This window comes from Oncorhynchus clarkii, unplaced genomic scaffold (genome assembly GCF_045791955.1).
Source record: "Oncorhynchus clarkii lewisi isolate Uvic-CL-2024 unplaced genomic scaffold, UVic_Ocla_1.0 unplaced_contig_8839_pilon_pilon, whole genome shotgun sequence".
Lineage (NCBI taxonomy): Eukaryota > Metazoa > Chordata > Actinopteri > Salmoniformes > Salmonidae > Oncorhynchus > Oncorhynchus clarkii.
Genome location: NW_027260946.1, coordinates 11,070 through 22,500, shown reverse-complemented (window position 1 = coordinate 22,500; position 11,431 = coordinate 11,070). Strand labels below are relative to the sequence as shown.

The 11,431-nt window shown below is 45.7% G+C and overlaps 1 protein-coding gene across 1 annotated transcript in view; it reads right to left on the bottom strand.

The window, feature by feature from the left end:
- The window catches only part of LOC139402479 (proline-rich protein 2-like), a 21,324-nt gene extending 10,114 nt beyond the window's left edge, over positions 1–11,210 (bottom strand). The window contains exon 1 of the mRNA XM_071146440.1: positions 11,093–11,210. Within this exon, the coding sequence (XP_071002541.1) occupies positions 11,093–11,210 (118 nt within the window). The remainder of the gene's footprint in view (positions 1–11,092) is intronic.
- Positions 11,211–11,431: the final 221 nt, after the last annotated feature.

Below are 11,431 nucleotides of genomic sequence, written 5' to 3'. Positions count from 1 at the left end.
TGTGTTTGTGTGTGTGTGTGTGTGTGTGTGTGTGTGTGTGTGTGTGTGTGTGTGTGTGTGTGTGTGTGTGTGTGCACGTGCGCGTGCAAGTACAAAAAACACTTTGACTCCCCCTACTTGTAGAGAAGTGCCATCATTCTCACAAACACAGTGCATTTGTAAACAGTGCCACAAATGCACTGAAACTAAATCAGGTGGCCTTGTTGATTTTTGTGTTTTTTCATGTTTTCCTTGTTTTCCTCTTTTGTTGATTTAGTTTGTTGTTGGTGGTTTGGGGGATGGTCTTAGGGGTTCGGAACTATGGGGAGGGTCTCGGATGGTTGAGGGGCAGCTCTCAGGGAACTGTGTGGGAAATCTTGGGTGGTTGGTGTCCTGGCGGTTGGGAGCTTGGGAGGTGGCCGATAAGTCGCTGGTTCGAGTCCCCGTTTTGAATTGGTGGGAGATCTGTCGACGTGCCCTTGGGCGGGGAGCTTGACCCTGGTTGTTCCTGTGGGTCACTCTGGATGGGAGTCTGATAGATGACTGAATGTAATGTAAATGTTGAGTGGCTTCAGTGCAGGTAGATTGTATGTTTTAATATTCATACCTTTAAACTAACACAAGTCTAAATCCCTATCTCCATCCATGGCTAATTTAGGAAAGGCCGAAGTTAGCCAGCTAGCCACCGGAGGACAATGATACAACGAGACGCAACCATTCAAGTTTTTTTCATGAAATTACATTTTGTTTCTGATATGATTGGTGTGAAGCCAAATCCAAACTGGCATCTCAACACTTGTTTTGGTGTTCCAGGACCATTCTGTGTAATGCAGTCCTCGAGACAGACAGTAAAGGAAGGGAGGAGAGAAGTAGAAGAGAGAGAAATCTTTGACTATGTACAGACTCAGTGAGCATAGCCTTGTTATTGAGAAAGGCCGCCGTAGACAGACCTGGCTCTCAAGAGAAGACAGGCTATGTGCTCACTGCCCACAAAATGAGGTGGAAACTGAGCTGCACTTCTTAACCTCCTGCTAAATGTATGACCATATTAGAGAGACATATTTCCCTCAGATTACACAGATCCACAAAGAATTCGGAAGCAAATCCAATTTTGATAAACTCCCATATCTACTGGGTGAAATACCACAGTGTGACATCACAGCAGCAAGATTTGTGACCTGTTGCCACGAGAAAAGGGCAACCAGTGAAGAACACACACCATTGTAAATACAACCCATATTTATGCTTCTTTATTTTACCTTTTATACTTTAACCATTTGCACATTGTAAATTGTGTAAACACTGTATATATACATAATGTGACATTTGAAATGTCTTTATTCTCTTGGAAATTCTGCAAGTGTAATATTTACTGTTCACTTTTTAATTTTTTATTTCACTTTTGTATATTATCTACCTCACTTGCTTTGGCAATGTTAACATATGTTTCCCATGCCAATAAAGCTCCTTGAATTGAATTGAGAGAGAGATATGTTCTCAAGAAGGATAAAGTGAGTGAGAGAGAGAGAGAGGTTCTCAAGAAAGATAAATTGAGTGAGAGAGAGAGAGAGAGAGAGAGAGAGAGAGGTTCTCAAGAAAGATAAAGTGAGTGAGAGAGCGAGAGAGAGAGAGAGAGAGAGAATGTCAAAACGAGAGATAGATGTGTAGGACAGGGGTACTCATTTACTATTTCAGAAAAACATTTGCTTTTTAAGAAGGTCTGGTAGAACACATGTCCTAGATGACAAAGGTCTGGATGGATATTGTCATTAATCGGCATAGTAACTAACCCCCACCTCGCAAACATGTGACTCCAAACTGTTCACACCCCTCTTATTGGCAGAGACAACATGTTCGGTTTAGAAGCACATTTCCAGCAGTTCTACACATTTTGCATGGGGAAGATATTTTTCTTTGCTGTTTTAAAACTAATTTCCCGCAATAAATAAATAAAACATGTCTTATGCGTGTTTATATCATCAGGGGTTAAAGCACGTGGGGACCCACGGTTCATAACCCCATTCTCGGGCCAGGTCCAGACCGCAGTCCACCAGTTGAGTATGGGGGGGTGTAAGAGGTCTAGGAGGCCTGGTGCACAAAGAAGAGCAATAGCATCATAATGATTTGATCTCATCATTGATCTCATCAAATGAGCACGTCCGCCTCTATTAGACTCTGGCATTGTGGGTAGACTTGCTCTGACTTGTCAGGTGATTAACTCAAATGAACAATTAGGCAGCTGGCTGTCACAATAACTCTCTCTCTCTCTCTCTCTCTCTCTCTCTCTCTCTCTCGATGACGCTCTCGATGACGCTCACGCTCTCCCCCCTCCTCCCCTCCTCCCCTCTCTCTTGCTCTCTCCCTCATCTCTCTCTCTCACTCTTTCCCTGTTTCCTTCTCTCGCTCTTTACCTCTCCCGTCTCTCTCTCTTTCACTCTTTCTGTCTCTCTCTCCCTCATCTCTCTCTCACTCTTTCTGTCTCTCTCTCCCTCATCTCTCTCTCCCTCATCTCTCTCTCTCACTCTTTCCTTGTGCTTCATTCTCTCGCTCTTTACCTCTCCCGTCTCTCTCTCTCTCACTCTATCTCTCTCTGGAACAGAATAGGTTTGGTTAATTGCTGCTCTGAAGGCACTCCAAATAAATGATCTATTTGTGGTGAAATGTCGGCGGAGGTATTGCCAGCTGGTCTGGGGTGCTGTAGACACCTAATGAATCATTAAACAATAACTATCAACTCTTTGTAATGGGTTTGGTTAATGTGTAGAGCGGCTGTTTTACACTGACTAAATAGCTTGATGACAGTTTTGTTGGAGCTGGTTTTTAGACAATGTTGTACAGAAATATAGGGTACAGTGTGAAATGCATTTGCAGATATTTTGAAAACAAACAGAGCAAAAAATCCTCTATTTAACACATTTTCCACTGACTCCAAATAGCTGTTGAAATGTTGATATGTAAGATGTTATGAAGGGGCTATGAATGTTTATGAAGTCTTACGAAGCACTATAACCAAATTATAATATGTTATCTTATCCCTCTGATCCCCAGTGCAATTTTATCCGAATGTATTCATCCCTTGTCCGACTCCAACCTATCCAGAAACCCTGTGTCTGGTTCAATTCGTTTCCACTTCCTGCTTTTCCCCCAATCCTAACTGACCCCCTCCGGGAAGCTTACACCCCATTGGTCACGGTAGTGAGTGACTCCGCCCAACACTAGTCGGCCTCATCAGAATGAACCACTGGTTCCAGCCAGCCACACCTCAGTGAAGTGTGTGTACTCTCTGTCTCTAGGATATCCAGTACAGTGTCTTCTCACTCTGCTCCCTCTTCACACGGCTGAGAGGAGAAGCCCTGAGAGGATATCCTGTATTGGTTCCAGACAGATTAGCCAGCCCTCTCCATGCTTCAGAGAGCATGCTTCAGGAGCGTGACCAATGCTCAAATAGCAGCCAGAGTAATGCTGTCTAATGGTGACACAAGCCTGGGACTGTTAGCCCTAATGAATACACAATGCATGCTGCCTGCCAACAAGGGTGGAGAGTCGTGACCAGCCTTTCGAAAGGGTGGGTGTGTGGCAGGGTGTGTGTGTGTCAGGGTGTGTGTCTGGCAGGGTGTGTGCATGTGTGCCTGCAAGCCTGGCTGCCTGTGTGTGCATGCCTACGTGCATGCTTGATCGAGAAATTGTGTACGTTCAGAGAAGAGCCAAAGCGTCAGCTTCTTTCATCGGAGAGTTTCCCCATCTCCGTCTTGTCTCTCCCTCTCTCACTGTACGGGACTGTGTGGCGGTGTGTGACAACACTGACTTCCCTCAGGGCTGACAACCACAACAGGGGAATAAAACAGGCAGAGGGTCTTTTCTTCGCTCCCATAGATCCTACTGTACTCTATCTAAGGTGAAATCTATGGCTCTGTGGCACCACGCCAGCTGTTCACCAGGGTTTGTTCCATTTGAATGCCCTGTTAATGGGGAGACATTAACCAGTGGTCTGGGAAGCGGGGTGATGATGACAGAGAGAGTTCAGGAAACTGAGATCAGTGAAAGAATGGCATTGTGTCTCTTCTTCATAGGTTTCTTTCTGTTGTTGTTGATGATGATGTTGTTGTTGTTTATCAGTCTGTCAATGCCACATTGGAGCTCACTAAAGCTAGTATCCTTAGTTGCTACATCTATTTTTTGACTTTTTACATTATTTAAATGTACACATTGATTCTTGAAAAAGATAACCTAGAAATACCACATGATCTTAGTTCAACTGTCACACTCCATCAGAACCCAGAATATAAGCTTGTTTTACTCCAATGTTTGTAAAACAATGTAAATATGAACAGAAATACATTAACGTAGATATCTTGGATGTTTATTCCTTGCAGGCACAGCTCTGTCTATGAATTTGAGAGTGGTTACATTTCTCCAGGCCCGTCCCTCAGATTATTTTTACCAGAACAGAAGTGGGCTTAGGGATTGTTTTTATTGTTTGAATGAACGACTCCATCTTTAATTGAATCAATGACAAAGCGGTCACCCCACTTCTGTTTTGGTAAGAAAGTACCCAGATATTAGACAGGTAAAGAGTTGAGAAGTTTAAGGCAATGCAGGACATTGAAGGCAGTTGAAGACTTGATGTATCGATGTCCTACAGTGTTGTTTTTTCGGCACAAAAGGTTTGGCTCCCTGTAGTATGTTTGGGCATAGCTTCTGTTGACATTCTAAAATTGTAAGGTAGAGTTTTCAAGAGAAGTCTACCGCTTACAATACCCACCTGCAATAACAACGACAAAAACTTTTGAATAAACCGTCAGGCAAACTCCAGGTTGTATTTCCCACAGTGACGTCCTCTGTGCAACTAAAATAGTCTGTCTCCATCCTAAAGGCTTCTTCAATTTACGATAATGGTGGAAAAGACTCGGCTCCTCGCTCTCGCTCTCCCTCTCCCTCTCCCTCTCTCTCTCTCTCTCACTCTCCCTCTCCCTCTCCCTCCTCTCCCTCTCCCTCTCTCTCTCTCCTCCCTCTCCTCCCTCTCCCTCTCTCTCTCTCTCTCCCTCTCCCTCTCTCTCTCTCTCTCACTATCTCTCTCTCTCTCTCCCTCCCTCTCCCTCCCTCCCTCTCCCTCTCTCTCTCCCTCTCCCTCTCCCTCTCCCTCTCCCTCTCCCTCTCCCTCCTCTCCCTCTCCCTCTCCCTCTCTCTCTCTCTCTCTCTCTCTCTCCCTCTAATCCCTCTCCTCCCTCTCCCTCTCTCTCTCTCTCTCCCTCTCCCTCTCCTTCTCCCTCTCCTCCCTCTCCCCCTCCCTCTCCCTCTCAGAGCCTTCCCAGCATGAATTGCGTGGTCACGCCATGGCAGCGACCACTCTGCTACACCGTGGTTGACTAGGACGGGCAATCAGGTTCCACCCCAGGAAAGATCAATCCAACCTCATGAAAATGTTAGTCTGCTTTTATAAGGCACTGACTTCCACTGATTTTCACCGAATAGCATTGATCATGTAGAAATAATGGAATGATTACGCTGTTGTTTTTTCTCTTTCAATAAACAAATTGTCCTGAGCTGTTATTGAACGTTGGAGGCTTTGGGTGGGCTAAGGGAAGCCCACTTCAAATTGCACCATAACCTGCTGGAGAGCCAAGTCTAGGTCCAAGAGGCTTCTAAACAGCTTCTACCCCCAAATCATAAGACTCCTGAACATCTAGTCCAATGGCTACCCAGACTATTTGCAGTGCCCCCACCCCTCACCCCCTCCCACCCCCTCTTTACACCACTGCTACTCTCTGTTGTCATCTATGCATAGTCACTTTAATAACTATACCTACATGTACATACTACCTCAACTAACTGGTGCCCCCGCACATTGACTCTGTACCGGTACCCCCCTGTATATAGTCTCGCTATTGTTATTTTACTGCTGCTCTTTAATTACTTGTTACTTTTATCTCTTATTCTTATCTGTATTTTTTTTTAACTGCATTGTTGGTTAGGGGCTCGTAAACAAGCATTTCACTGTGGCTAATACAATTTGATTTGCATTTGCATGGTATTGTATAGCATTTGTTTCAACATGCTAACCATAGAATTACAGATTAGAACTGATAATATTATAGAATCTCTGTTCTACTGACTTGGTGCTTTGTAACTTTACTATACAGCTCCTAGATTTTAATAAATCCAAGTCATTTCAAATACAAGTGTTTGGAGGGGCTTAACAGCAACATTTCCAGTTCCACTGGAAATCAATGATCTGAAATCAATGAGAGATAACAGGGGGAATCCTCCAGGGGACTGTTCTTTTAGCCTGAGGTGATACCAGCCTTCTATCACCCCTCCTGGGGGAAAAAGCAGGGATCCCCCTGGGTTATACCTTCAACTCCCCATTCTCTAAAAAAGACATGGGCTCAGCTCAACACAGCACCACAGTCAGAACCAAATCTAGAAATGTATGTGTGACATGATAGGATTCTTCATATAGCGATGCTGATCTACTGTACATTATAAACTGGGTGGGTCGAGCCCTGAATTATGATTGGCTGACAGCCGTGGTATATCAGACCATTTCTTTTTACTGTTCTAATTACGTTGGTAACCAGTTTATAATAGCAATGGAAAAGGTTTGTTATACAGTGCCTTCGAAAAGTACTCAGTACTTGACTTTTTCCACATTTTCTTAAGTTACAGCCTTATTCTAAAATACATAAAATAGTTTTTTTTCCTCATCAATCTACACACCCCATAATGTCAAAACAGGTTTTTATACATTTTTGCTCATTTATAAAAAATAAAAAATAAAAAACAGACATATCACATTTACATAAGTATTCATACCCTTTACTCAGTACTTTGTTGAAACACCTTAAGCAGCGATTACAGCCTCAAGTCGTCTTGGGTATGATGCTTGTTTGGCAGACCTGTATTTGGGGAGTTTCTCCCATTCTTCTCTGCAGATCTTCTCAAGCTCTGTCAGGTTGGATGGGGAGCGTTGCTGCACAGCTATTTTCAGGTCTCTCCAGAGATGTTAGATTGGGTTAAAGTCTGGGCTCTGGCTGGGTTACTCAAGGACATTCAAAGATGAACCTTCAACCCAGTCTGAGGTCCTGCGCTTCTCTGGAGCAGGTTTTTATCAAGGATCTCACTGTACTTTTCTCCGTTCATCTTTGCCTCGACCCTGACTAGTTTCTCAGAACCTGCCACTGAAAAACATCCCCACATCATGACGCTGCCACCACCATGCTTCACCATAGGGATGGTGCCAGGTTTCCTCCAGATGTGATGCTTGGCATTCAGACCAAAGAGTTCAATCTTGGTTTTATCTGACCAGATAATCTTGTCATGTGCCTTTTACTGAGGAGTGGCTTCCGTCTGGTCACTCTACCATAAAGGCCTGATTGGTGGAGTGCTGAAGAGATATTTGTCCTTCTTGTAGGTTCTCTCATCTCCACAGGGGAAGTCTAGAGCTCTGTCTTAGTGACCATCTGGTTCTTGGTCACCTCCCTGACCAAATCAAATCAAATCAAATTTATTTATATAGCCCTTCGTACATCAGCTGATATCTCAAAGTGCTGTACAGAAACCCAGCCTAAAACCCCAAACAGCAAGCAATGCAGGTGTAGAAGCACGGTGGCTAGGAAAAACTCCCTAGAAAGGCCAAAACCTAGGAAGAAACCTAGAGAGGAACCAGGCTATGTGGGGTGGCCAGTCCTCTTCTGGCTGTGCCGGGTGGAGATTATAACAGAACATGGTCAAGATGTTCAAATGTTCATAAATGACCAGCATGGTCGAATAATAATAAGGCAGAACAGTTGAAACTGGAGCAGCAGCACAGTCAGGTGGACTGGGGACAGCAAGGAGTCATCATGTCAGGTATTCCTGGGGCATGGTCCTAGGGCTCAGGTCCTCCGAGAGAGAGAAAGAAAGAGAGAATTAGAGAGAGCATATGTGGGATGGCCAGTTCTCTTCTGGCTGTGCCGGGTGGAGATTATAACAGAACATGGCCAAGATGTTCAAATGTTCATAAATGACCAGCATGGTCGAATAATAATAAGGCAGAACAGTTGAAAGAAACTGGAGCAGCAGCACGGCCAGGTGGACTGGGGACAGCAAGGAGTCATCATGTCAGGTAGTCCTGGGGCATGGTCCTATGGCTCAGGTCCTCCGAGAGAGAGAAAGAGAGAATTAGAGAACGCACACTTAAATTCACACAGGACACCGAATAGGACAGGAGAAGTACTCCAGATATAACAAACTGACCCTAGCCCCCCGACACATAAACTACTGCAGCATAAATACTGGAGGCTGAGACAGGAGGGGTCAGGAGACACTGTGGCCCCATCCGAGGACACCCCCGGACAGGGCCAAACAGGAAGGATATAACCCCACCCACTTTTCCAAAGCACAGCCCCCACACCGCTAGAGGGATATCTTCAACCACCAACTTACCATCCTGAGGCAAGGCTGAGTATAGCCCACAAAGACTTCCGCCACGGCACAACCCAAGGGGGGGGGGGGGGGGGGGGGCGCCAACCCAGACAGGATGACCACATCAGTGAATCAGCCCACTCAGGTGACGCACCCCCTCCAGGGACAGCATGAGAGAGCCCCAGTAAGCCGGTGACTCAGCCCCTGTAATAGGGTTAGAGGCAGAGAATCCCAGTGGAAAGAGGGGAACCGGCCAGGCAGAGACAGCAAGGGCGGTTCGTTGCTCCAGAGCCTTTCCGTTCACCTTCCCACTCCTGGGCCAGACTACACTCAATCATATGACCCACTGAAGAGATGAGTCTTCAGTAGAGACTTAAAGGTTGAGACCGAGTTTGCGTCTCTGACATGGGTAGGCAGACAGTTCCATAAAAATGGAGCTCTATAGGAGAAAGCCCTGCCTCCAGCTGTTTGCTTAGAAATTCTGGGGACAATTAGGAGGCCTGCGTCTTGTGACCGTAGCGTACGTGTAGGTATGTACGGCAGGACCAAATCAGAGAGATAGGTAGGAGCAAGCCCATGTAATGCTTTGTAGGTTAGCAGTAAAACCTTGAAATCAGCCCTTGCTTTGACAGGAAGCCAGTGTAGAGAGGCTAGCACTGGAGTAATATGATCAAATTTTTTGGTTCTAGTCAGGATTCTAGCAGCCGTATTTAGCACTAACTGAAGTGAACTGAAGGGACTAAGGCCCTTCTCCCCCGATTTCTCAGTTTGGCCGGGCGGCCAGCTCTAGGAAGAGTCTTGGTGGTTCCAAACTTCTTCCATTTAAGAATGATGGAGGCCGCTATGTTCTTGGGGATCTTCAATGCTGCAGAAATGTTTTGGTACCCTTCCCCAGATGTGTGCCTCGACACAATCCTGTCTCGGAGCTCTATGGACAATTCATTTGAACTCATGACTTGGTTTTTGCTCCGACATGCACTGTCAACTTATATAGACAGGTGTGTACCCTTCAAAATCAAATCCAATCCATTTAATTTCCCACAGGTGGACTCCAATCAAGTTGTAGAAACGTCTCAAGGATGATCAATAGAAACAGGATGCACCTGAGCTCATAGCAAAGGTATGGCCATGATATATTGGCCCTATACCACACCTCCTCTGGCCTTATTTCTTAACTATATGTGGATCTGAACACAGTAGCCTACTCTGCCAATGACCGTCAGTGATAGATAGGTTTGTCAATGTAAATGATCTTCCATCAAAGTTCAATAGCAGATATTCCAGTAGTCGGCTAGATGACTGGAATGAAATGAGGTGTGAGATTATAGGTGTAGTTTTCTTCTCACATCCACAACATTTGATTCAACAGAAGTGTATGGGCTTGTTTGGTGGAATTTACCTCATAGGGAAATCTTTATCATCTGGCTAAACATCAATATTAAAGGGAAGTACAGACCAGAACATAAGTGGGACCTTTATCACTGACATTTTATTCAATTAATGCAGCCAGTGTAACATGAGAGGGGCTTTTGAATCTGAGCCTTGTTGGAAATGTTTAGGAATTATGGAAACGCCGCCTCAGCAGCCCACGGGTAGGAAATTACACTGCGACAAAATAATGAAAAGGCATGTCTAATTTAAATACTTGCCTCAGTTCCCAGAAGTATTTATACGAGCGTACAGCACACGTGTGAGAGAAAACGCCGCTTCCACAGGTTTTGGAGTGAGATTACCTCAGGGCGAATGGTACAAAGAAACATGATTGGACTTCGGTTAGGGTTTAGTAAGGCAAGGAAGATTAGTAGATAAGACTATAGTCATCAGTCGTGTGTGCGTGTGCGTGTGCGTGTGCGTGTGCGTGTGCGTGTGCGTGTGCGTGCGTGTGTGCGTGTGCGTGCGCGTGCGCGTGCGTGTGTGTGTGTGTGTGGGAAAATGCTTCGATGTTTTCATGTGTTCTATTTTCCCCTAGTAGGACTTTTATGAGACCAGTTCCCTGAAAGAACATCAGACTAAAGTCAAGTCAGACCAGCATAACACGGGACATTAATATCCTCTAATGAGAGATATTATCTCTGTCACGTTGTAGTTTCTCCACAGAGAGGTACAGCCATTATTACAACAGACCAGACCTGAGAGCTAGATACATTATCCACTGCACACATCAGCATTACTGAGGAGCCAGGCAGCCACGTGATTCATATACATGACATTACGCAAAAACGTGGAGGAGCGTTCCCATTTATTGAACTCCACACAATGTGAATCTGTGAGGTATACACCTACTCTGCTCTTAGCCACAGCCGCTGGCCGTACATCCTCTCCTCTCTGTCTGTGACACTGTGAGTCACAATGTGCTGGCTGAGCCGTTTCTGGGACAGGGTTATTAAGGGGGAAGATGGGGAGGTATGGAATAGGGAAGGGTGACAGAAGAGAACTATAGCACAAGAGCAGGAGGGGGTAACCAATAAATAGGGACAGGCCTAGGAGAGAGCGAGAGCGAGAGCGAGCAGAGAGCGGGAGAGAGAGAGAAAGGGAGAGGGAGGTGAAGAGAGAGCTGGAGAGGGGGAAAGAGAGAGATGGGGGTTACAGTCCCATTACAAGCCAGTGAAGCAGTTCAGCTGCCAGGCCACTATCCCAGGCACTGCTGACAAACTGTAACGTATATGAGCCTACAGCTGCACTCCCTGGCTGAGATCTGGGATTCAATTACTGTCCCAGGCGTGGGGGGATGCTAGATGCTTGTCATGTGGGGCCACAATCCACCGCTTTGTCAGTTTGATATCCGCCTCAGTGACAGGTATGAGGGCCAGGACTGAGAGGAGGGCCATGTATGTCCGACGATGTACAGCATACAGAGAGAGGCAGACAGTGGAATGGGACAGAGGTGTTCCAGGCTTGTCATATTGAGCTACCACAGGGAACACAAGCTAACGCCCTGTCAGTTTGATATAGGTTTGGTACCAGCCTCAGAGTGACAGGTAGCCTAGGGTCAGGACTGAGGGGAGGGCTGTGGATGTCCTAAAATGTCCACCGTTCAGAAGGAAGCAGA